Consider the following 27,932-nt stretch of genomic DNA (forward strand, 5'->3'; position numbering starts at 1 on the left):
AGTAGAGAGAGGGGGAGGAGAGGGGGGATAGAGAAAAAGAGGGAGAAAGAGAGTGAGGAAGCTCCTCATCACTGACCTCTCTAGACCCACAAATCTATTCGCTTAATTGGAGATCGTCCCGTATCGATTTTCATCCATCTCTTTATTTGCCATAGCAGCCACACATAACCAGGGGACATTTAGTGTGCTTCTCACTGCTAAAATGTCCAATCTCTGAAATGTGATTAAATTGAATCATTGCAGAAAATGGTTTAAGTAAACATCACAGTTTTGGGGTGTCTTTTTTGCCTTTAAAAAACAACAACTTGCAATTCACTTCAGTTTTTTGTATATTATTAGCTGGACAGAATGTAATACTTTTCTTTTTATGGGTAAATGTAATAGTAAAGATACAGTTTCATGTAGTCCAATTAAAAAAAAATCCTATATGTTTTTCAGTATCTATAGTCAATATAAGTTAATTATTGCATTTACACTCAAATGCCTACAGTAGCCTACAATGGAAAACACACATGTAAATTATGAGCATTTTTTCTTTGGAAAAAGTGTTGTTTATTAATTTTGTTTCATAGAATTTGTTTAAATCAAACACACTCATATGCAAGCAGACTGTTTTGATTGCAACTATGTTTCAAAACCCAAAATAAACATTCACTAAATAAATACAACTTTTCCCTTGTGCTTCAAAGTGGTGTCTTTTTCTCAGCATATTTACATCATAAATAACTTTGGAAAAGCACAATTCAGACTCTGACAAAAACAAAAACAAATCCAAACTTATAAATATAAGAGATATGGTAACCACATTTACAACAGAATCCAGGGGAACGCTAGAAATGTGTCACACTGCCTACAAAACAGTATAATAAACATGATATGAATCGTTAGAGAAAGGTAATGCCAGTTTATAACAAACAAGCATTATCATGATCAGATGTGATAATGATTTAGGCTGTCTAACTGACTACCCAACTGGTTGGATTGCATATTGCTGCATGTATCATGACTTTGTGAAAACATTTCATGAATTGTCATATAACTCATTATTATGGTAATATTAACTAATGTCATGTTGGTACAAGCAAGCGTTGCCACTACATCATTCTGTAATAAGTCGATCAACCACATCAGACACAATCTCTCCATTTCACCTCACTTGATTTTTCCTTCATCTCATCATATGTTCAATAAACAATGGGCATCTCTTTCCAGTACAATAACTGTACAATTACCCTTGTTGACAATTTAACAAGACATGCCTCGGAGGTACACACACGTTAGCATGCTAACTCTCACGTCAGCCTAGTTAGCATGCTAACTCCCACCTCATCCTTGTTAGCATGCTAACTCCCACCTCATCCTTGTTAGCATGCTAACTCCCACCTCAGCCTTGTTAGCATGCTAACTCCCACCTCAGCCTTGTTAGCATGCTAACTCCCACCTCAACCTTGTTAGCATGCTAACTCACACCTCAGCCTTGTTAGCATGCTAACTCCCACCTCAGCCTTGTTAGCATGCTAACTCCCACCTCAGCCTTGTTAGCATGCTAACTCCCACCTCAGCCTTGTTAGCATGCTAACTCACACCTCAGCCTTGCTAGCATGCTAACTCCCTCAGTGTTTACCTTGAAAGCATGCTAAATTCCCCCTCAGTGTTTACCACTACACCTGGCAAATGAGACAATCCATGCCATCATATTGACCCTTAGCCTCCCAGTAATCACATCTCAATAAGGTTGTTCATTAGAGGTTGTATATAATGTTGGTATCCTCACTGAGGTGATATTATACCACTACAGACCAATTCACTAATAAATGTTGTTATTCACACCAACAAGACATTTAGCCCAAGTAAAGCCTGCTACCTGACAGTCCAGGTGAACTGATGTATGTCTCAATGTAAATGTAGGCATATGTATCTCTTGCATGTATCCCTTAAATCCCCCCTTTGCTTTCTCTGAAAGTGTGGGTACACTTCCCTTAATCCATAGCTTACCTACTGGGGAGAACATAGATAGAATGAATTTGCATAATTGTTGATGTCTGTGAAGTTTTTTTTGTGTCATTTTTGCTTCATCTCTATACTGCACACCTTTAACCATAGGTACGGAAAGTAGGGGTGCTGAGGATGCTGTAGTACCCCCTGAATTATTATCTTAAAAGTAGTGCACTGGGCCTTTACTAGTCCTGTATTAGCAGACAGATATAGCCATCTGTAGAGCGGGCAAAAAAATCGATCAATTTAACCAGGTCTAGTTGACTTTAACTTTTGTGAGTTGTGTTGTGATAAGGGGATTCTGACCAACACTAAAAAGTGCACTAACGTTGAACCCTGTCCTGTTAACTCAAAGCATATCCACAACCCTATCTTCAACCATAGGGGTGAGGTTCCCACAATTAAACTCTATTTCTGGCAGTGCAAATGGAATAATGTAGCTCTGTAAAGATTAAAAGAAAAGGAAACATGTTTTTGCTGGATAAGACACAGAAGAGGCCGTTGAGGCTGGGCTATAGAATGAATATTCCATGGATCCAGTTTCTTCTTCATGTGTTTTAGTGTGCATCTGAAATGGCACCCTATTCCCTATGTAGTGCATTACTTTTGACCAGAGCCCTACGCAGGCTCTGGTCAAAAATAGCATGTAGGGAAATGGCACACTATTCCCTATACAGGGAATAGGCTGACATTTTAGACATCCCTTTAGTGTTATTGGACAAGCAGGCGTTAGCTGCCGTTGGTGATGATGACGGAGGTCCCCTTGTGTCCTGGCCCCTGCTCTGCCTGCATGCGCAGGTGTGAAGTCACGTCGTAGTGGGTGGAGCCAGCGGAGGAACAGAAGTCCCTGAGGCTCTTGGGGTCATACAGGTGCTCCAGGGCATAGCCCGTCAGGGAGTAGGCAGCAGCTTGCTTGTCCAGATAGGGCCTCCCCGTTTGGGTTTGGGGGTGGGAAGGGTAGAGGGCTGGGGCAGGGGTAGGGGAGGAGTCTGAGCAGGGGCCTGGACAGCCAAGCTGGTGGTGCAGGGGCTGGGGGAGAGGGGACAAGTCTGTCTGTCCTCTCTGTTGGAGGTAGTTTTTGGGCTTGGGGAGGAGGGGATCAGACCCTGGGCTGCTGAGCCTGGAGAGAGGGGCAGGGCTTGATGCGGGGCTGATCACCTGACCCAGGCCACGGCACAACACGCTATGTAGCACCCCCTGGGGGTAGTCAGTGGTGAAGTTGGGTCCGGGGCCCTTCGGGAGGCCGTTGGCAGGCCCTAGAGGAGTGTCAGGGCCTGGGTGGAGCTTGCTGCGGTGCTGCAGACGATTCTCCTCCTCCTTGATCATCTGCTGCGTGGCTCGGATCAGGGTCTCGATCTTGCTCGGCTCCTGGGGGCTGACCCGGAAGTAGTCTGCGCGGTAACGGTCCCCTGAGTCGCTGGCGGAGCCCCCGTCTGGCGAACTGACCACACTGTCCTGGTCCCATTGGCCACAGTCTGTAGAGGGAGGGACAGGACACTGATCTTAGAGCCAACAGGAAGCTATATCCAGGGCTAAGCAGCGCTAGCAGCATGTTATCCTACAGGTTAAGGGTTAAAACTAACCTGTATTTTCTTGCTGACCTCTTCCAGGTCACCATTGCAAAAGTGTTTTTTAACCACAATATTCTTTCCTGGTTAAATAAAGGTTAAATAAAGCAGAGGTGGGAGATCTGAAGTGTGAGCAGGCTTTTGCACCAACCCAAATCAAATCTGTGTGTCTTTGAGCCTGCAACAGTGGAGTTCACCCATCTCCAGCCTCCTACAGTAATACAAGCTAAAGGGCCAGGGATAGGGACTTACTATGCAGACTGTGGATGGATGTGATGTGGGGCACGCTGCTCTCGTATCCCTCTCCATTCTCCAGGGACGAGGTCTTGGCCAGGGGCAGCACAGAGCGGGCAGCTCCCCACCACGCCTCTGTCCCACCCTGGGGAGCACCCAGGAAGTACCTCCCTGCCTCACAGCGGCCCCGCTCGCACGTCTGGTTGTGGCCGTGTCTGTCGAGGTGGGGGTGACTTTCGCTGGGGATGTGGTGGTGGTGCTCCTCAGTGATTGGGAGGCTGTAGCAGAGGGGACGTGGCTCGGAGAACTGCCTGTAGGCACAGGAGGCGCCAAGCCCGTCCCCCTGCTCCAGCAGCTGAGGGGAAGCGGAGTCTGTGAGGGGAGATCCTGCCCAAGGACTATCCTGGTCCGACTCTGACCGCTCGGCCTGGAAACCAGTGTACTGCAGATAGAGAGAGCGAGCAATAGGGGGAGAGAGGGAGAGAGACAGAGAAAGACAGAGAGTGAGAGAGGAGAAATATGAGTCATTACCCAGGTAATCAAGAAGTGATACATCAGGTATAAGCCATCTCCCATCACTGACAGATCATGCAGTATCCTGGCTCAAATAGAGAGTTGCCTCTGTGAAGGATGTGTACAGGACCAGCGCTGTATGTTCCTATAGAGCCTCACCTGTGTGTAGGGGGACAGTCGAGCCTTGGCCTTAGCTCGGGACACTCTGCTCTTGGGTGCTCTGCGGTTCTCAGTGAGGCTGGTGGGAGCACTGCTGAAGGGGAAGGAGGGCTTGGTGTCTGTAACCTGGTCCAGAGACAGCTGGAGTCCTTTATACTCAGTATCCCTACAGAAGCATACACAAACAGTATGGACTGTAGATCATGTAGATACACAGGTATATTCCTGATTTAACTATGTGTTAGGATTACATAAAGACCATCATTAAACAAGTGTGGCTTGTGCATTTGTCTACCTGGGGATTAGATTTTTTTCACTCTCAGGGTGCAAATACACACTAACATTGGTTTGGTAATTAGAGCATGGTGTGTGTGTGTGTGTCTGTGTGTGAGAGAGAGAAGAGAGAAAGAGAAGAGAGCAGAGAGAGAGAAGAGAGAGAGTGAAAGAGAGCGAGAGTGAGAGCGAGAAAGAGCGGTAGAGAGGCTTTCGGAAGAACTTGTTTCTCCATCAGGATTGTAACAAGGCCTTTAACAAACATACAACAGAGGGGAGGCTGTCCGTTCAAATACACATGCGATTAAGGGCTATGTCTGGCTAAACCAAGCCCACAGGAACACCATGCCAGGAGACAGTACTTGGAAATGGGAATTGATTTCTCTGTAAAGCAGGGGTGGACTGGGCATCGGGCATTTCGGGCAAATGCCAGATGGGCTGGTCCATTTTTAGCTGAGTGGGACTGTCCAACTTTATTTATTTTCACAAATAATAAGCATTATCTGGCTAATAATGTGGCATCAAGGAAGAAAATGGTCCGGTGTAGGGGCGTCAAGGAAGAAAATGGGCCAGTGTGTTAGAAATGCCAGGGCCGATTTCAGGTCCCAGGCCTCCCCGTATGGATTTTGTTCACTATGATGAATCAAGTTGGAGAAGATGGATGGAAAAGCCTGGACAGGGTTTACTCTGGCCAAACACTGATCCATTCCACCCACCCACGCACGCACGCATGTACACCCCACGCATGTGCACACGCTCCCTCGCACACAGACACATATACAGGTACATGCACATACATACACATACACAAACTTTGATTTCTAAAACACACACAATCAAGAAATACATGTTCCATACAAACACTATGAAAAACATACAGAATAGTATTCTCATAGGATCAGGTCAGGTCACGCATTTCAGTGCATGACACACACACCAACTCCTTTATGTGATAAAGTGTTCTTATCTTGCTGTAAACACAGAGTATTGCCTAAGAAAGGTCAGGGATCACAGGGACAGGCTCTGGCCAATAGAAAGGGACGGAAGGTGGAAGGGTTATCAGTACTAGCCAATAGGACAAGGCAAAGAGGTTATCAGTACTAGTACACATAGAGGCAGTTCAACCAGAGGTGAACTCCTGTGTTCCCTACTAGCTGTGTGTTAATCAGTGTAGACTAGTACACCTCTACCTGCTACTGTGTGAATCACCCACCATTGCCTCTGATAAGAACAGTGAGAAAGGGGCTGTGATAGTTGTCTGATGAACTGACTATATCCCATGCCATTCTCTCAGATATTTATAGGGAAATAATGAACTCATTATTATCATTATTATTTCGCCTCAGACAGGACAGGAACACTCAGTGGATGACATTGTATTGTTATCTCTCTCTCTCTGCTAATGAACTGAGTTACTATGAATTCACTGACTGAATGATGCTATTCTCACAGATACGTTGAGGCTAACAACACGTTTGCACAATGTCTCATTACAGCTTAATGTCTCACACGATAAAACATCTCAACAAGATCACAAGACGGTACTAATTGACTGTACAGTATGTGATTCAATAAAAAGTAAAACAATTGTTTAAAAAAAAGATCACATGGGGGGAATGAGAAATCTTCATCCACAAATTCTAAACTCCCTACTCTCTCACCAAGCTGGCAGCCATAAACGCTCCTTATCTTAATGGCCTATCAATTAAAACCTCATAAACACCGTTATGGATTTGCGGAGGGGGGTAGTCTGCGGCTGTGCATGTCGAGTCATTTCCTTCTTCTCTCCTCTGTACGGAGCAGCCTCTTCTGCCTCCTCTGGTTAATGGAGTGTTTTATGGGCCTAATTCATTTACTGGAACACTTTTACATCTGCAGCAATACACATTACACACAGCAGCACACCAGGAAATAGGCTAAATGTCCCATCCTAGAAGGCAGTGGCACAGTTTTCACAGACCTAACCAGAAGGTTCAGATGTAGGTTCTTAATTTGAGCCAGTTTGCTACAGCAGGAAAAGAATCCTGCAGAAACAGGAAATGTGAATTATGATGTGGATTATAATTATAAGATTTCTAAGTGAAAATGACAAACTTCAGAATCCTTTTTAAACCTCAAATACATTACAAGTTTTACATTTCCTGCAATGTAGGAAAGTTCTCCTGCAACAGAGTGATCAAATTAAGATCCTACATCTGTACTGAGCCAATACTAACACTCACAGAACCAATAGAGCTTGACTCAGACTATATCTATATCTGGACTGTTTGCAGTTCAGTTGATAAAGTAAGCGCATGCTGAGTGAAAAGAGGTTTGAACGTTATGGTGACTTTTCCAGTGGAAAACTGGCTTGAAGCAAATTGTGTTGCTTATCAGTGCTCATGCATGACGGAGGCCCGCACTCAATACCACTGTCTGAGAAAGACAGTCCACCAGACCTGGATTCAAACTGTATTAGTTTTCTTTCTAATACTTAAGCTTGACTGAGGTTTGCCAAGGGCAATAGAGACAATGGAATCGTGCCAACAGTGCACCCCCTTCTATCTGACACCTCGGGCCAGGTTGACTCAACCAAACAAATGAAAACTATTAGGAAGAAAAAAAAGACTTTGTGAACCCATGCCTGACTGAGACAGTTGACACAGTCTGCAGACAGACAGATGGACATTTTGTTCATTCCAGAGACACCTTGCCAAGTGACTTTCCCTTCCCGGGTGAGGGTTCCAAAGGTAACAGCCAAGTGGTACACACAGACATCCACACTACTACACAATAACTATTCTACACACAGACATCCACACTACTACACAATAACTATTCTACACACAGACATCCACACTACTACACATCATAACTATTCTACACACAGACATCCACACTACCACGCATCATAACTTTTCTACAGAAGAAGAAAGTCACAGTAAACAACTTTCAGTTTTTCAAGAAATGATTATTCTAAATTGAAAACAGTGATAGAACGATGCAGCCTTCCTGTCAGCTACTGTAAACTCTCACCCTATTAGACAGAACAATCTAACAGAACATTTCATCCTAACATCTACAGAACAACAAAAAACAGTCGACAGGCTTTGATGAGATGAAAATACACAACTTCGTTCCACTATAAATGAACGCAACAAATAAAAAGGTCCTATTTACAATCCTGTCAAAACTCCTCATCCACTACACTTAAGTAATTTTAACAAAAAAAACGTGTCATGTTTCTTATTAACCTAAAAATAAATATATTTCTTATTAACCTCTCGTTAATTGATTTGCAGTGAAGGCTTGTATAAACCTGGGGTGCCAATACTCATTATCTTATCAGAGAGGGAAACAACGGCTAAGCTGAGCTACAAAGAAGTCTGTGTGTGTGTGTGTGGTGCTGTGTAAAAATCTGAACAGGCTCAAGCCTGGCCTGACCCTCCCAGAGCAAGGTATCACATCAGACCAAACAAATCAAGGACTGATGTGACTGCTGATCTCTCTCTGCGGTGACATGACTCCGGCTAGGAGATATAACCATCCACTGAAAAAATAACAGACACCCTAGACCTACAGCACCATTCTTTCCACTGACAGTACTAAAGACTTATTGGTGATGTACAGAAAAAGCTAAAGGGTAGGCTATACACACTAGAGGTCGACCGATTAATTAGGGCCGATTTCAAGTTTTCATAACAATCGGTAATCGGCATTTTTGGACACCGATCATGGTCGATTACATTGCACTCCACGAGGAGACTGCGTGGCAGGCAGACTACCTGTTATGCGAGTGCAGCAAGGAGCCAAGGTAAGGTGCTAGCTAGCATTAAACTTATCTTATAAAAAACTAATCAATTTAAACATAATCACTAGTTAACTACACATGGTTGATGATATTACTGGTTTATATTGCTTGTCCTGCGTTGCATATAATCGATGCAGTTCCTGTTAATGTATCATTGAATCACAGCCTACTTCGCCAAACGGGTGTATTAACAAGCGCATTCGCAAAAAAAAGCACTGTCGTTGCACCAATGTGTACCTAACCATAAACATCAATGCCTTTCTTTAAAATCAATACACAAGTATATATTTTTAAACCTGCATATTTAGTTAATATTGCCTGCTAACATGAATTTCTTTCAACTAGGGAAATTGTGTCACTTCTCTTGCATTCTGTCCAACAGAGTCAGGGTATATGCAGCAGTTTGGGCCACCTGGCTCGTTGCGAACTGTGTGAAGACTATTTCTTCCTAACAAAGACAGCCAACTTCACCAAACGGGGGATGATTTCACAAAAGCGCATTTGCGGAAAAAAGCAGAATCGTTGCACGAATGCACGTAACCATAAACATCAATGACTTTCTTCAAATCAATACACAGAAGTATATTTTTTTAAACCTGCAAAATTTTGTTAAAAGAAATTCATGTTAGCAGGCAATATTAAACTAGGTAAATTGTGTCACTTCTCTTGCGTTCATTGCACGCAGAGTCAGGGTATATGCAACAGTTTGGGCCGCCTGGCTCGTTGCGAACTAATTTGCCAGAGTTCTACGTAATTATGACATAACATTGAAGGTTGTGCAATGTAACAGCAATATTTAGACTTATGGATGCCACCCGTTAGATAAAATACGGAACGGTTCCGTATTTCACTGAAAGAATAAACGTTTTGTTTTCGAAATTATAGTTTCCGGATTTGACCATATTAATGACCTAAGGCTCGTATTTCTGTGTGCTATTATATTATAATTAAGTATATGATTTGATAGAGCAGTCTGACTGAGCGGTGGTAGGCAGCAGCAGGCTCGTAAGCATTCTTTCAAACAGCACTTTCCTGCATAGGCCAGCAGCTCTTTGCAATGCTTCAAGCATTGCGCTGTTTATGACTTCATGCCTATCAACTCCCGAGATTAGGCTGGCAATACTAAAGTACCTATTAGAACATCCAATAGTCAAAGGTATATGAAATACAAATGGTATAGAGAGAAATAGTCCTATAATAACTACAACTGAAAACTTCTTACCTGGGAATATTGAAGACTCATGTTAAAAGGAAACACCAGCTTTCATATGTTCTCATGTTCTGAGCAAGGAACCTAAACGTTAGCTTTCTAACAATGCACATATTGCACTTTTACTTTCTTCTCCAACACTTTGTTTTTGCATGATTTAAACCAAATTGAACATGTTTCATTATTTATTTGAGACTAAATTGATTTTATTGATGTATTATATTAAGTTCAAATAAAAGTGTTCATTGTTCATTCAGTATTGTTGTAATTGTCATTATTACAAATACATATATAAAAATATGGCGATTCATCGGTATCGGCTTTAATTTGGTCCTCCAATAATCGGCACCGGTATCGGCGTAGAAAAATCATAATCGGTTGACCTCTAATACACATGGTGGGTCTTGCACACATATTATGACCCACAGATGTAGTGTTTGTCCTGTATGTCATCCACCAAGGATCACATAAGAAATAACTGTTGTACAATGCTTTCATGTGTTATCCTCTGGGGTTCTGCCGAGGCACCTACGTGAGGACGTAGTTGACACTGACGATACAGTGGGGTCTGGAGGAACGGCTGTTGTGTACAATGGTGGCATAGCTCTGGACCCAAACCCAGCCACCCTGCTTAGCCAGGAACCTATAGTACTTAGTGGTCACTTGGCCTTTCACCAGCACTGGAGAGAGAGAGAGGGAAGGAGGGGTAGAGAGAGAGAGAGAGACAGAGAGAGAGACAGAGAGAGAGAGAGAGCAAGCGAGAGAGACACAGAGAGAGAGACAGAGACAAAGAGAGGGAGACACAGAGACAAATAGAGGGGGAGAGAGAGAGTTAGAGGGGAACTGAAACTCTTGTTTATATCATTGGTCCAAAAATAATGAAGCATTAATTAGTGATCATGGACAGTTGAAGTCGGAAGTTTACATACACCTTAGCCAAATACATTTAAACTCAGTTTTTCACAATTCCTGACATTTAATCCTAGTAAAAAGTCCCTGTACTAACTAGGTCAGTTAGGATCACCACTTTATTTTAAGAATGTGAAATGTCAGAATAATAGTAGAGAGAATGATTTATTTAAGCTTTAATTTCTTTCATCACATTCCCAGTGGGTCAGAAGTTTACATACACTCAATTAGTATTTGGTAGCATTGCCTTTAAATTGTTTAACTTGGGTCAAACGTTTCGGGTAGCCTCCCACAAGCTTCCCACAATAAATTGGGTGAATTTTGGCCCATTCCTCCTGACAGAGCTGGTGTAACTGAGTCAGGTTTGTAGACCTCCTTGCTCACCCACGCTTTTTCAGTTCTGCCCACAAATGTTCTATGGGATTGAGGTCAGGGCTTTGTGATGGCCACTCCAATACCTTGACTTTGTTGTCCTTAAGCCGTTTTGCCACAATTTTGGAAGTATGCTTGGGGTCATTGTCGATTTGGAAGACCCATTTGTGACCAGGCTTTACAGTGGGGCAAAAAAGTATTTAGTCAGCTACCAATTGTGCAAGTTCTTCCACTTAAAAATATTTTCTATGGGGTTGAGATCTGGAGACTGGCTAGGCCACTCCAGGACCTTGAAATGCTTCTTACGAAGCCACTCCTTCCTTGCCCGGGCGGTGTGTTTGGGATCATTGTCATGCTGAAAGACCCAGCCAAGTTTCACCTTCAATGCCCTTGCTGATGGAAGGAGGTTTTCACTCAAAATCTCACGATACATGGCCCCATTCATTCTTTCCTTTACATGGATCAGTCGTCCTGGTCCCTTTGCAGAAAAACAGCCCCAAAACATGATGTTTCCACCCACATGCTTCACAGTAGGTATGGTGTTCTTTGGATGCAACTCAGAATTCTTTGTCCTCCAAACACGACGAGTTGAGTTTTTACCAAATAGTTATATTTTGGTTTCATCTGACCATATGACATTCTCCCAATCTTCTTCTGGATCATCCAAATGCTCTCTACAAACTTCAGACGGGCCTGGACATGTACTGGCTTAAGCAGGGGGACACGTCTGGCACTGCAGGATTTGAATCCCTGGCGGCGTAGTGTGTTACTGATGGTAGGCTTTGTTACTTTGGTCCCAGCTCTCTGCAGGTCATTCACTAGGTCCCCCCGTGTGGTTCTGGGATTTTTGCTCACCGTTCTTGTGATCATTTTGAACCCACGGGGTGAGATCTTGCGTGGAGCCCCAGATCGAGGGAGATTATCAGTGGTCTTGTATGTCTTCCATTTCCTAATAATTGCTCCCACAGTTGATTTCTTCAAACCAAGCTGCTTACCTATTGCAGATTCAGTCCTCCCAGCCTAGTGCAGGTCTACAATTTTGTTTCTGGTGTCCTTTGACAGCTCTTTGGTCTTGGCCATAGTGGAGTTTGGAGTGTGACTGTTTGAGGTTGTGGACAGGTGTCTTTTAAATTGTACCTAGTTGAAGTGTACCTATGATGAAAATTACAGGCCTCTCATCTTTTTAAGTGGGAGAACTTGCACAATTGGTGGCTGACAAAATACTTTTTTGCCGCACTGTAACTTCCTGACTGATGTCTTGAGATGTTGCTTCAATATATCCACATAGTTTTTATTCCTCATGATGCCATCTACTTTGTGAAGTGCACCAGTCCCTCCTGCAGCAAAGCATCCCCACATCATGATGCTACCACCCCCATGCTTCACGGTTGGGATGGTGATCTTCAGCTTACAAGCCTCCCCCTTTTCCCTCCAAACATAACGATGGATATTATGGCCAAACAGTTATATTTTTGTTTCATCAGACCAGAGGACATTTCTCCAAAAAGTATGATCTTTGTCCCCATGTGCAGTTGCAAACCATAGTCTGGCTTTTTTATGGCGGTTATGGAGCAGTGGCTTCTTCCTTGCTGAGCCACCTTTCAGGTTATGTCGATATAGGACTCTTTTTACAGTGGATATAGATACTTTGTACCTGTTTCCTCCAGCATCTTCACAAGGTCCTTTGCTGTTATTCTGGGATTGATATGCACTTTCGCACCAAAGTACGTTAATCTCTAGGAGACAGAACGCCTTCCTGAGCGGTATGACGGCTGTGTGGTCCCATGGTGTTTATACTTGCCTACTATTGTTTGTGCAGATGAACGTGGTACCTTCAGGCGTTTGGAAATAGCTCCCAAGGATGAATCAGACTTGTGGAGGTCGACAATTTTTTTTCTGAGGTCTTGGCTGATTTCTTTTGATTTTCGCATGATGTCAAGCAAAGAGGCACTTAGTTTGAAGGTTGGCCTTAAAATACATCCACAGGTACACCTCCAATTGACTCAAATGATGTCAATTAGCCTTTCAGAAGCTTCTAAAGCCATGGCATCATTTTCTGCAATTTTCCAAGCTGTTTAAAGGCAGAGTCACCTTAGTGTATGTAAACTTCTGACCCACTGGAATTGTGAACCTGTGAATTATAAGTGAAATAATCAGTCTGTAAACAATTGTTGGAAAAATTACTTGTGCCATGCACAAGAAATGTGTGGAGTGGTTGAAAAACAAGTTTTAATGACTCCAACCTAAGTGTATATAAACTTCCGACTTCAACTGTATAACATAATTGGATGATATGATTGTAGTGCAACATCATATCAAAGTTTATTTGTCACGTGCGCCGAATACAACAGGTGTAGACCTTATAGTAAAATGCTTACTTACAGGCTCTAACCAATAGTGCGAAAAAAAGGTGTGTGTGTGTGTGTGTAGGTAAGTAAAAAAATAAAACAACAGTAAAAAGACATTTGAAAATAACAGTAGCAAGGCTATATACAGACACCGGTTAGTATTATTGAGGTAGTATGTACATGTAGGTATGGTTAAGGTGACTATGCATATATGATGAACAGAGAGTAGCAGTAGCGTAAAAAGAGGGGTTGGCGGGTGGAGGGACATAATGCAGATAGCCCGGTTAGCCAATGTGCGGGAGCACTGGTTGGTCGGGCCAATTGAGGTAGTATGTACATGAATGTATAGTTAAAGTGACTATCCATATATGATAAACAGAGAGTAGCAGCAGCGTAAAGAGGTCCGGGTAAACATAGGGTAACCATAGTCCGGGTAACCATTTGGTTACCTGTTCAGGAGTCTTATGGCTTGGGCGTAAAAACTGTTTAGAAGCCTTTTTGTCCTAGACTTGGCACTCCGGTACCGCTTGCCATGCATTAGTACAGAGAACAGTCTATGACTGGGGTGGCTGGGCTCTTTGACAATTTTTAGGGCCTTCCTCTGACACTGCCTGGTGTAGAGGTCCTGGATGGCAGGCAGCTTAGCCCCAGTGATGTACTGGGCCGTACGCACTACCCTCTGAATTGCCTTGCGGTCGGAGGCCGAGCAATTGCCATACCAGGCAGTGATGCAACCAGTGCTTTCAATGTTGCAGCTGTAGAACCTTTTGAGGATCTGAGGACCCATGCCAAATCTTTTTAGTTTCCTGAGGGGGAATAGACTTTGTCGGGCCCTCTTCACAACTGTCTTGGTGTGTTTGGATCATTCCAGTTTGTTGTTGATGTGGAAGCTCTAAACCTGCTCCACTACAGCCCCGTCAATGAGAATGGGGACATGCTTGGTGCTCCTTTTCCTGTAGTCCACAATCATCTCCTTACTCTTGGTTACGTTGAGGGATAGGTTGTTATTCTGGCACCACCCAGCCAGGTCTCTGACCTCCTCCCTATAGGCTGTCTTGTCGTTGTCGGTGATCAGGCCTACCACTGTTGTGTCGTCTGCAAACTTAATGATGGTGTTGGAGTTGTGCCTGGCCATGCCGTCGTGGGTGAACAGGGAATACAGGAGGGGACTGAGCACGCACCCCTGGGGAGCTCCAGTGTTGAGGATCAGCGTGGCAGATGTGTTGCTACCTGTCCTCACCACCTGGGGGCAGCCCGTCAGGAAGTCCAGGATCCAGTTGCAGAGGGAGGTGTTTAGTCCCAGGTTCCTTAGCTTAGTGATGAGCTTTGAGGGCACTATGGTTTTGAACGCTGAGCTTTAGTCAACGAATAGCCTTCTCACACAGGTGTTGCTTTTGTCCAGGTGGGAAAGGGCAGTGTGGAGGGCAATAGAGATTGCATCATCTGTGGATCTGCTTGGACGGTATGCAAATTGGAGTGGGTCTAGGGTTTCTGGGATAATGGTGTTGATGTGAGCCATTACCAGCCTTTCAAAGCACTTCATGGCTACACACGTGAGTGCTACGGGTCTGTAGTCATTTAGGAAGGTTGCCTTAGTGTTATTGGGCACAGGGACTATGGTGATCTGCTTGAAACATGTTGGTATTACAGACTCAATCAGGGACATGTTGAAAATGTCAGTGAAGACACCTGCCAGTTGGTCAGCACATTCCCGGAGCACACGTCCTGGTAATCCGTCTGGCCCCGCAGCCTTGTGTATATTGACCGGTTTAAGGGGCTTACTCACGTCGGCTACGGATAGGGTGATCACACAGTCATCCAGAACAGCTGATGCTCTCATGCATGCCGTAGTGTTGATTGCCTCGAAGCGAGCATAGAACTGATTTAGCTCGTCTGGTAGGCTCGTGTCACTGGGCAGCTCGCGGCTGTGCTTCCCTTTGAAGTCTGTAATAGTTTGCAAGCCCTGCCACATCCGACGAGCGTCGGAGCCGGTATAGAATGATTCAATCTTAGCCCTGTATTCCCACTTTGCCTGTTTGATGGTTCGTCACAGGGCATAGCTGGATTTCTTGTAAGCTTCCAGGTTAGAGTCCCGCACCTTGAAAGCGGCAGCTCTACCCTTTAGCTCAGTGTGAATGTTGTCTGTAATCCATGGCTTCTGGTTGGGGTATGTATGTACAGTCACTGTGGGTACGACGTCCTCGATGCACTTATTGATAAAGCTGGTGACCGATGTGGTGTATTCTTCAATGTCATCGGAAGAATCCCGGAACATGTTCCAGTCTGTGATAGCAAAACAGTCCTGTAGTTTAGCATCTGTTTCATCTGACCACTTTTTTATAGACCAAGTCACTGTTGCTTCCTGCTTTAATTTTGTACATTTAATTTTGTACATTTAACATGTTGATAGAGATTTGGTAGAATTGATTTAAGTTTCTCTGCATTAAAGTCTCTGTCCACTAGGAGCGCTGTCTCTGGGTGGGTGGTTTCCTTTTTGCATATTTCCTTATACAGATGACTGAGTGCGGTCTTAGTGCCAGCATCTGTCTGTGGTGGTAAATAAACAGCCACGAATAGTATAGCTGAGAACTCTCTAAGCAAGTAGTGTGGCCTGCAATTTATCACAATATTCTCTACTTCAGGCGAGCAAAATCTAGAGACTTCCTTAGATTTCGTGCACCAGCTGTTGTTTACAAATATGCACAGACTGCCGCTTTGATGTCCCGTTGGTAGGATATTTGTGATCGTACCTCGCCTAATTTATTGTCCAACAATTGCACGTTGGCGAGTAATATTGTTGGCAACGGCAGCTTTCCTACTCGCCTTCTGCGGGTCCTTTCAAGGCATCCGGCTCTTCGTCATCTGTACCTGCGTCGCTTCCTCTTGCGAATAACTGGCATGTCGGCCCTGCCGGGTGTTTGGAGAATGTCCTGTGCTTCTAACTTGTTGTAGAAAAATCTTTGTTTAATCCGAGGTAGTGATCGCTGTCCTGATATCCAGAAACTCTTTGTCTAATCCGAGGTAGTGATCGCTGTCCTGATATCCAGAAGCTCTTTGTCTAATCCGAGGTAGTGATCGCTGTACTGATATCCAGAAGCTCTTTTCTGCCGTAAAATACGGTTGCAGAAACATTATGTACAAATAATGCGGGGAAAAAAACATAATAGCACAATTGGTTGGGCGACCGTAAAACTGCTGTCATTTCTTCCGGCACCATTTTTGTTAGAGGATGGATGTTGTTCTAAGTAGAGCAGGTTATTGCAATTACACAAAATATATTAGAACTGATAAGACATCATTAAAAAAGATTATATTTTATTCATCAGATAATATTTTAGACTCGAGTCACGTGAAACTATAATATAAATCAGATAGTTCATAAAGCATTTAGAAATGGAAAAGAAGGCACTTTGTTTCATGTGATGTAAAGCAATTATTAAAGTACAATTACAGTGCATTCGGAAAGTATTCAGACCCCTTGAATTTTTTCCACATTTTGTTACGTTATATCCTTGTTTTAAAATGTATTAAATTAAATAAAAATCACAATACCCCATAATGACAAAGCGAAAACAGGTTTTTAGAAATACCTTATTTAAATAAGTAAATCAGATCCTTTGCTATAAGACTCTAAATTGAGCTGACGTGCATCATATTTTCTTTGATCATTCTTGAGATGTTTCTACAACTTGATTGGAGTCCACTTGTGGTAAATTCAACTGATTGGACATGATTTGGAAAGGCACACACCTGTCTACATAAGGTCCCACAGTTGACAGTACATGTCACAGCAAAAATCAAGCCATGAGGTCAAAATAACTGTCCACAGAGCTCCGGGACAGGATTGTGTTGAGGCACCAAAAATTGTCTGCAGCATTGAATGTCCCCAATAACACAGTGGCCTCCATCATTCTTAAATTGAAGAAGTTTGGAACCACCAAACTGAGAAATCAGGGGAGAAGGGCCTTAGTCAGGGAGGTGACTAAGAACCCGATTGTCACTCTGACAGAGCTCCAGAGTTCCTCTGTGGAGATGGGAGATCCTTCCAGAAGGACAACCATCTCTGCAGCACTCCACCAAATCAGGCATTTATGGTAGAGTGGCCAGACGGAAGCAACTCCTCAGTAAAAGGCACATGACAGCCTACTTTGGCAAAAGGCACCTAAAGACTCTCAGACCATGAGAAACAAGATTCTCTGGTCTGACGAAACCAAGATTGAACTCTTTGGCCTGAATGCCAAGCGTCATGTCTGGAGGAAACCTGGCACCATCCCTAAGGTGAAGCACGGTGGTGGCAGCATCATGCTGTGGGGATGTTTTTCAGTGGCAGGGACTAGGAGACTAGTCAGGATCGAGGGAAAGATGAACGGAGCAAAGTACAGCGAGATTCTTGATAAAAACCTTCTCCAGAGCACTTAGGACCTCAGACTGGGGTGAAGGTTCACCTTCCAACAGGACAACGACCCTAAGCACACAGCCAAGACAACGCAGAAGTGGCTTCAGGACAAGTCTCTGAATGTCCTTGAGTGGCCTGGCCCAGCCAGAACCAAGACTTGAACCTGATCGAACATCTCTGGAGAGACCTGAAAATAGCTGTGATAGCAACGCTCCCCATCCAACCTGACAAAGCTTGAGATGAACTGCAGAGAAGAATGGGAGAAACTCCCAAATACAGGTGTACCAAGCTTGTAGTGTCATACTCAAGAAGATTCAACGCTGCAATCACTGCCAAAAGCGCTTCAACAAAGTAATGAGTACAGGGTCTAAATACTTACGTAAATATGATATCAGTTTTTATTTTTAATACATTTGCAAAAGTGTCTAAAAAACATTTTTTGCTTTGTCATTATGGAGTATTGCGTGTATTTACATGAGGGGGAAAAAACTATTTAATCCATTTTAGAATAAGGCTGTAACGTAACAAAATGTGGAAAAATTCAAGGGATCTGAATAGTTTCTGAATGCACTGTAAGTACATTAGATATCTGTATAACATTCAGCACAGACAGTGGTGTTAGTTATGCCTTTTGTATTACTATTGCCACTACACTGTTAATATATCACAGATAGAAAATTCTAGTTCTGAGGACTGGGAGATAGTAACTGTAGGAGAGCAAAACAAACCTAACTCACACAAGTGGTGTGCACATCTCAGGTGGAAGGAGTCACAGCTATGGACATGGTGATAGAGCGTCTTCTCTATAAGATCCTGGGGCTCATAGCCTGTCAGCTCAGCTACCCTGGGACATACACAATATTAAATACACACGCTCAGAATTACTGATACATATGCACACAGAACGTACCCAATTTCTGCATCTTCCTCATTATTTCAGAGGTGTATGACTACTCATGCATCTATGTAGTGTTTATGAAGACGTTATGAATGCTCAACAAAGCCGTTAGAAGTTGTTTCAAGTGGAACCTTAAGTATTTGGGAACACTAAGCTTCTCCAGTGTGTGAGTTGGGTTAAATGTTGTATTTACCTGGAGTCGAGGAAGATGAGCTTCATATCCAGGCTGGCTCTGAACATGAACATGTTGCTGTGTAGTTTGATTTCAGTGACAGCGCTAGGAGGTAGAGAGTGGCCCACCGCCACCAAGCCCACGTTCTGATAGCAGCCATCAAATGGAGACATGTCCAGGCTGTACTGACGGATCTTTAGGTACCCGCTGCAGTGGATCACCTGACAGAATTGTACACACAAATATGCATGAAGGCCTACAATATATAAGAATACACATATGGAAATATGTATTCAACCAGTTTAGGTATTGCAAGAGATTTCTGTTATTATGGAATGCATGGGAACGGAGAGTTTCTAGCAGGGCTAAAACTACAGTTTGAAGGATTTTTCAAAAACCAAGTGCAGTTTGCCAGAGAAGTTTAAAAAATAGGCTTCAATTATAAAGACCCTGTGCCAACTATCAACAATTCAGTCACACCATCAACATAAACTGAAATGGCTGACTATATAATCTAACAACTTTGACATTGAGAAAGATGGCAGCAACATAGGCCTACCTTGTATCCACCACATGTCAGACCAGCATTTCTTTTCGCAAGGACGCATTTCATTCTCAAAAAGAATGAACGTTCCATTTCATATTCTTCAAAGACAGAGAGAAAACGCAATCAAAGACGACCATATAATGTAAATACCATGACACGTGATTCAGTGCTCAGTCAGTCAATCAACATAGCATACACAGGCTACCATACCTTGGACAAAGTGCGAGTGGCAGGGTTGGTGAGCTGTCAGCACGGCTGTCATTTCGTCGTGGTCAGCGGGGTGGATGTACTCGTAAATACTATTTCCGGTCAGCTCTACCTGTTAAAATACACGTTTAGTCATTGTTTTCAAGAAACGTAAAACATAGGACTATAGGCTATGTCTACTGTAGCACAAAGCACAAGGATCGATTTAAATCAATGCAAAATAAAGCAATCAATTTAATCGAAATAAAGACAGATTGTGCAGCAGCCTACCTGTGATAAGCCCAAATGGACCGATGCTGTTTCAGATATGTACATTACTTTCCCGTCAGGAGCAACCACAAAAATGAACCCGTCCAACGTCTGAAAAATAATTGTAATGTATATATTAATTAGGTCAAATGTGGACAAAATGTGCGTGGATCTTTGCCTAGCTAGGTCTACATATTAATGCTACTATACAGGTCATTCGATTATTTAATTTCTCAAATTAATAATCAATCAATCTGTTGTCAATACAAAATAAGAAAAATACCATAGACACGTCTATGACAGCATCGTAGCATTGTGTTTTTTTATCGGTTGACTATCAAAAATGTTGTTACCAATTAGCATAATAATAATAATATTTTGTTCAATGTATCCAAAGTCATTATCTTGAAATTATTAATAACCTTGAAATTATCAATAGAAACACACTAATAATGTCTGCATACTTATTAATATCATTATTATAGTCTAGAACTTCGACTATACTATAACTACTAGGCCATGGTACTTTTGCTGTGTTGCATTTAGTGTTGTTACGATCATGTAGGAACGAACCCTTGTTAACTAGAGACTCCTGGAGGAGAGAAGAGAGGCGCAGCGCGTGACTATGAATGCGTTGAAGATATTTCCAGATTTATATCCACAAGAATGAGAGCAGCAGGAGGGAGATGTGAGGAAGAAAATCACTCTCCCTTTAAAATATGAATAACGGGCGACAACTGCTGCTGTCACGTGGGATAATGATGATAATAATAATGATAATAATAATAATACAATAAAAAATAAGTAATGTGTACAGAATTTACAACAATAAAAACACTTTACCATTCGACATTTTTTTACATTTCTATTATATTCCAAAGAAAAAAATGGCGTTCAAAATTCAAATAAGTCTGCACCTGTAGGATATGTGATCCCACCTGTAACAGATGTGATCCCAGCTCTCGCCCAACATTATCCAGAGATCTGGTCCGACTCACGTGGCCCCAGGACTCTCCCAGCCCTGCAACACACATGGGAAAATAAGTGAATATCAGTTTGTATTTTAGAATGAATGTACATAAGTTAAATAAAATCGACATAATAATAAAAGCGACATAATAATACTCATCATCATAATAGAGAAGATGCCTTTGAGATGCATTATTCATTTTCGACGTAATTGTGTGAATGTAATAATATGGCTATCAGCGTTAAAATCAATTATTTTAGTGTGAATAATAATATTCATATTCACACTTGAAATAAATATAATGTTTGGGTATATATTTAAATACCTAATATTATTCGTTCAGTTGAGCACACCTGATTTCACAGCGATGGCTGGACTGTAAACAGGTTGGCAAAACATTGGACGTGCAAATCTCCTCCACCGCACACCCGAAGAAACCAACAAAATTCGATCAAGCAAATAAGAGTTGCTGTCCCCGGTAAACCACCCCGCAATCCCGATTGCAATGCAAATTCCATACGAAAACAAACACGTGCCCGTGCAAAGATCACAACAACAACAAAAACGTTTCGCACTTTAATATTAACCAAAAATGCACTTCACGTTTACACAACTGAAACAAACAAATGACTCCTTAACCACAACTCAAATATGCAGCATCTTCACTACAGGAGCGGGACCATTCAGTGTCATATGGAAAATCATGTATTATTCGATAGACAATGATTTAATCTAAATCTCTTAACCTTTAGCATTTTATATCTTTCTGATGAATTACTATCACCGATAGACCTATAGGCCTACTGGCAATAACGTAACATGTGGAAGCTTGTTGGGGGGAAAAACTATAATCATACTAGGCCCGTTTTTAGTGTGTCAATACGTCACGTGTTAAGCTAATTATACAAGTAAGCAGGGCCATAGGTACCACTAGGTACCAAAACCACAAAGTCAAAATTGTCTAAATTGTAAAAATGTATGAAAAAAATACATTCGTTTTATTGGTCTTAATTTAAGGTTAGGATTAGGAATAAGGTTAGCAGTGTGGTTAAGATAAGGGTTAGATTTAAAATCACATTTTAAAACATGTATAATCGTACAAATAGGCTGTGGTAACTAGTGATGACCCCATAGGTGGGACTGTCTGTTCCTCTCCGCGCCATGGTAATCTGTGTGGGAGCTCGAGCTGGGGCCTTTAGGTTCTCGCACTTGACCTACCGCAGGGAATTAGGCTCTCTTCGACATCAACGCGCGCTTAAGATAATCACCAAATTGGGCATTACATTCAGAAATAGGATCTAAAGATACTCCTGCGACATGAAGTGCTCCAAACCGAACAAAAGTAGGCCTACATTTCAAACAAAAGAGGCGTTAGCGACGACTCAAAGATTAGTCTGGAGAGCCCTGTCCTGAAAGAGTGTTCAATTGCTCGCATGCATGGCTAGAAAATTTATTCGTCTCCTATAAAATTGCAGTTGAAAAAGCTCCCAGTTTCTCTGAGCTCAATTTGTTATTTTGCTCACGTGCGCGTGCACAACAGATTTAGATAATTATTTACACGGGCCTCAGCTCTTAGAAGAAGCATAATATGTTTTGTAGGTCTACACACACATATATCGTGTTCCGTTAATTGTGCAGGTTTCAACAAGGTATAGGAATACAAAAAGCTTAAAAATCCTTCCAAGAAATGGGCTAGGCCTAATAATGTCCTATATTGGAATTATGATTTTAATATTGCCTTTTTTTGTGTCAGTAACGCCTGATAAACCAGACACATTGTTTGCTGTTATGATTATTTAATGCCAAAAAATGTGAGGTGGCCCAAATACGCATTGTATGTCTGTTTGTGTTTTCGATTGATCTAACAGCAGCGGAAGACTTCAGAAAAACAAACGCATCAACACGTCTCTCCCGCTCTCTCTCTCTCTGATGTGACTTGTAATTCGGTGGGACCACATGGGGTGGAGCAAAGGTTATTGACCGCTCGCTGTCAATAAAGGCCATAAAACCCTCTCACCTCTATACATTTTCATATAATCTTTTACTGGCGAATACTCGGAACACTTTCTTTGCAATACACGCTGTCACTTTCCGGGCCTAATTCGACGTTGTGTTATGTGTTTCAAGGCGATTTGTTTTGCAGCAGTGTGTGTGTTTGGACAGCCCTTTAAAACAGCAGAGGCTATTTAATGAGGAACGCACATGGCTCGCAATACGGATCGTAAAACGCATCAGTGACAGGACCCTCCTAAACTGAGTATACAGAATATTCCCCGATACAGCCACTATCCCCCCTCCCTGTGAGACTGTAGCTTCAATTATTCATCAGTTTATTTTACCATATGCTAGTGTTGGGAAACGACCGCATGCTTTGTTTCCTTATCAAGTGTGGAAACCGTGAGCGGTAGCCTATTAAAGCGGCGATAAAAAAAAAACGAATTAAGCATAGGCCTGTCAGAATTTCCTCATCATTCCATTCACCCAGACAAACTGTGACTGAAATGAGCTTCTGGTAACACTAGATAGACTATTTCTGGTTTACATTTTTGTCTACTCTCCTCTTTTATCAATATTAAAGAGTAGGCGGGCCTATCTATAACGAGCTTATAGATAGTTATAGATAGCCTTTAGCCTACACTAACGGAAAACGGACATTTTAGCTATTATCAACAGTAAAAATTAAAAAACGTATCTTTGGAGCGCCAAAAACCTTTTAACCACCAGTGGGTGCATGGCAGGCTTATTGTTGTTCTGGCTCATTAACATATGTTGAGGAAGCTATAAGAGGCTATATTTGTTGCACACTTGAATTCTGTACCAATTTAACTTCAATGGTGATCATGGCTCATCGATTGAAAATGTATTGGGGGCAGATTGGAGTGGCCAGATTTTGGGAATTTTCACTAGATGTAATCGAAAGTAGGGTCCTTTGGAGAAATAATTGTTGACATATATTTGACATTTGTATCTTAAAGCATGATTGATAAATAATTAATTGAAGTTGGAATATTTCTGACATTTGTCTTAGCCAGGCCTCCTTTAATACTCCATAATGTTTCATCTGTAGGTGCTACAAAGCAAAGATTGGTGTCATATGAAGCTTTACTGTTAGCTCTGTGATATCAGCTATTTATTTTTTTTATAAAAATGTATAACAAATGTATTAATATTGAAAAATAAACATGAACATTGAAAATATTAGGTTACCAATTTGGATTTGGCTAATTTCTCTATATATGGCTGAACATAATATACTCTACAGGCTATCAAAGTTCCAGAGTGGGATCTCTGCTACTTTTAGAGTCATTTGTAAGTATTATCAATGAGGGAATGTGAAAATGGATTCAAAATGGTCGCCCTCTGCTGGTGATTTGCAGGATGTGCAATGATGCAAGTAAAAGGAGGGCTGCGATTGGCTACATTGCCTACTTTGTCAATTCCACTGTATAAAATGGTCCATAAATGTAAAACTAACAGAGATCCCACTATGGAACTTTGATATGCCTGTAGAGTAGGTAGATGGGGCGGTGGCTAGAGCGTTGGACTAGTAACCGGAAGGTTGCAAGTTCAATTCCCAGCGCTGACAAGGTACAAATCTGTCGTTCTACCCCTGAACAGGCAGTTAACCCACTGTTCCTAGGCCGTCATTGAAAATAAGAATTTGTTCCTAACTGACTTAACTAGTTAAATAAAGGTAAAAAAAATAGGCCTATGTTGAAAAAAAAAAAATCTAAAATGTTAAATTGTTATAAATTAATGTAATAAAATTGAAATCAAAATACTACTAATATCACAGAGCAAGTGGCAAAGCTTCATATGAAACTAATTTCTGCTTTGTAGCACCTACAGATGAAACATTATAGAGCCTTAAAGAAGGCCTGGGAAGGTCGAAAATGTCACAAATATTCGACATTCAAGTCTTTATTTCTCGATTATGCTTTAATATACAAATGTCAAATATATGTCAACAATTCTTCCTCCAAAGGACCCTTCTACGGATTCAATTTCGTGAAAATCCCCCAAATCAGGGTATTTTTGTTGTTTTTAGTTCGTGAGGAAACCCCCAATTTGAAGTAGATGTGTAGTGTAAACCAGATATGCGGTCCTTCCGCAACTCAGTAAAACAGTAAAACACTGATGAAGATAAAAATAACTGTAGACGAGATATGACACTTGTCACAATGTCAAAACAACCAATCGCGTGTGCTTATGGAATTTGTCAAATATAATTTAGATGAAACATGTTCCACTTCTTATACTGACTGCATTAACATTATTGATATGATAATATCTACGTGTACGCCCAAGACGCCTGTGCATGCGATGAATCGTTGATCACCTGCAACGTCACACATAGGTTAGGCCTATAGGCCTAAAAACAACATTCGACACAGGGGGGATCGATTTTAAGCAAAATCCACAATCCATATACTCTCGTGCGTTTTTTTGTTTGTTGTGTGTGTGTCTTAACAGCCTGAGCTTGAGAAGTCATTCTTGAAAAGTCGCTTCTCTTCTTTGCCTCAGTGTTACAAGGCCCCCATATGTTCGTAAGGATCAGACCGCTAGTCGCTCGGGTGACGCTAATTGGCGCGGCTCTGTAGCGGTCACGCAGAACAGGGGCCCTTGAGACCGCCGAGAGAAGGTGGCAAATGACGGCTAATCGTCTTCCATGGGCATCATGGTCGCCTGACTCTGAAAGGGGACTACACGTGTATAAATGTAAAAAGACACGCACAGTGTATTCTTCACAGACAAAGAGGTGTGTACAACGGTCAGTTATCCATGTATGCGCGCACACTACTTATTTCACAGGACATTGTGTGCATAAAGTTGCCATCTTTAGGCTACTTCGGCATGAATCAAGTTTGTTTTGGAAAAACATGGTAGATTTTGATAGAACAAATTCCAATGAATTGTATTTTTAGTCCTAGTTAATAATATTGCCACAATTTCGAAAGGCCTACAAAAGTTATCTTAAATCCGTATGGCATTTTGACTCTCTCTCGGACTGCTTATATTTGACAATATATAACCAACTAAAATATAGAACTATTCCATATATCAGTATGGGAAATAACATAGGTAAATAAAAGTATTCCCTTCACATGTAACAGTGGAGAGATTATTGAATGGAATTTAATTGGGCCTAACGAGTTATGTTATGCAACATATAACTTGATTTAGATTCATGTAGGCCTACACCTCTCCCATACGTAAACACAATAATTACTGTAGTCTTATTGATTCCCCAGTGATTCGTGTGAATGAGGAGAAGTGGCAGCACAGGCGTTTTGCAGAATGAGAGCAGAATAAAAACGTTAATAACATGACATGATTCATCATTATAAGACATCATTATAATATAACACATTACACATCAGTGAATAGATGAGGCAACAAAGTCATTTGATAATATGTGGCAACATTTGGAATTATGATTTGAATGATTAGCCTTGCATAAGAACATGAATATCTAGCATCAAAATAAAAACAAAAAGCGTAACTGTAACACACAAATATTTTTAAATATACCAATAACACTTATGGTAACATCAATATAAACGTTGGTTGTTATAATAGCCTAATAATAACCCTCATAATATAACAACGTTTAATGTAATAATATCAGAACCTTACCTTCAGGAAAAACTATTCTCATTTTCAAGTAACTTGTTGTGAGTCGAATAATTGAAGCTTTATCAAGCTGAGACGTGATGGCAGAAGGTAAAGGCAATAGCTTGGCCAGCTCATAGAATTCACTATTTTCCTTTTCCCGTCGAGTCCGGGCAGCATTTTTCGATTTTTCTTTCATTTTCAAATAATTCTATCTTCTTCGACCTTGGCGTGAATTCACCAAACAATAAAAGTCAGTCAATATACAGATCTCAATTCTATATCATTTCACTGCTTTGACACCCATGCATTCTGTCTTACGCGCTGGCTCTTCCAAAGCACGAACTGTATTGCTCGGGCGCGGATAACTTGTGTGGTGCGTCAAGTTAACACTGTAGCTGCTCGGTTCTCCTTCCTGACTAAATCCAGAAATAAAATATGAACATTCCCATGTTACTTCCAGGATAGGTTAAGATGACGAAGAAGGATCTGAATATCCTGTATATTATGAGGAGTAATCGGCCATAGCTCCAGATTCATTGTACATGACATCCACTTGGGCCCAACATCTCTGTGAGGAGTTCAGGTCCTTCACACCGTTGCCGAAGATATCATGTCCTTCTGAAGAAAAATAATAATAATATGCGAGAATACATTAACACGTTGAACCCAATATTGTTCAAATAGGCATAGGCCAACTGATGTAAAATGGTGATTTGCATACGTTCAATTGCACCAGATAGGCCTTGTAAAATATGAACATCACACTTGTGGTGACCATTGATTGCAATGCGCATTACGCACCAATTAGGTTGGTTTACTAAACTTGAGTAATTAGGCTAGAGACAGAGTGGCAATACGCACACTCATTTTATTAGTCTATAATGACTGTATCTTCGTTTCAAGGCAGTGTCAAATACAGTAATCGAAACATGCTAGATTATCAACCTACCTCGGAGCACGGATTACAACCAAACCCAACTTTTTTTCAAGAAATCTGCAGCAATGTTACCTCTTCTCACTTCTGTTCTTATGTCCTAGTTTCGCCGAAAATCCTCAGTAGAACTTCAACTACGACAGCAGAGGCACACTAGACTTCCCTCATCTCTGCTTTATGGATGCGAGTGTATCAAAAATAAATTTACAAACCCTCCTGTTTTTAACTCTATCTCCCTATTTCTCCCGTAGAATCTGAGAACAGCCCACCCCCGCGTTTCTACCAGCCAGCCTGTCCCTCATTGGGCAGTAAGTAGTCTGTTCCATTTCCCTATTGGGCATTATTATTATAAACGTGTCAGTGCTCGATGTGAATCCGGGATTTGCTCGTATAGATCCTCACCTCTAGCCTTGTTGAAATCATCCTGGGACACTATAGAGAGCCATACGGCTCATGTTATTCGTTTATTAGGTAGGCTTATACGTTGATATATCCACTTTTTTTTTATAGCGATACATTGTTTTAGATACTTGTTTTAATGCTGTGTGACCCAAGTTTAGCATATAGGGCTA

At 41.8% G+C, this 27,932-nt stretch overlaps 1 protein-coding gene across 1 annotated transcript; it reads right to left on the reverse strand.

Annotated features, from left to right (window-relative positions):
• Positions 1-540: 540 nt before the first annotated feature.
• LOC109901432 (single-minded homolog 1-A-like) lies at positions 541-26,956 on the reverse strand. Its single transcript, XM_020497426.2, has 11 exons — positions 26,448-26,956; positions 20,779-20,861; positions 19,862-19,951; positions 19,595-19,703; positions 19,397-19,482; positions 18,859-19,058; positions 18,505-18,611; positions 10,275-10,422; positions 4,470-4,635; positions 3,816-4,239; positions 541-3,470 (listed from the first exon to the last, which is right to left on the reverse strand). The coding sequence occupies exons 1-11, from the start codon at positions 26,620-26,622 to the stop codon at positions 2,725-2,727; spliced, it is 2,334 nt and encodes a 777-aa protein (XP_020353015.1). The 5' UTR covers positions 26,623-26,956; the 3' UTR covers positions 541-2,724.
• Positions 26,957-27,932: the final 976 nt, after the last annotated feature.

Source organism: Oncorhynchus kisutch, linkage group LG13, assembly GCF_002021735.2.
Source record: "Oncorhynchus kisutch isolate 150728-3 linkage group LG13, Okis_V2, whole genome shotgun sequence".
NCBI lineage: Eukaryota > Metazoa > Chordata > Actinopteri > Salmoniformes > Salmonidae > Oncorhynchus > Oncorhynchus kisutch.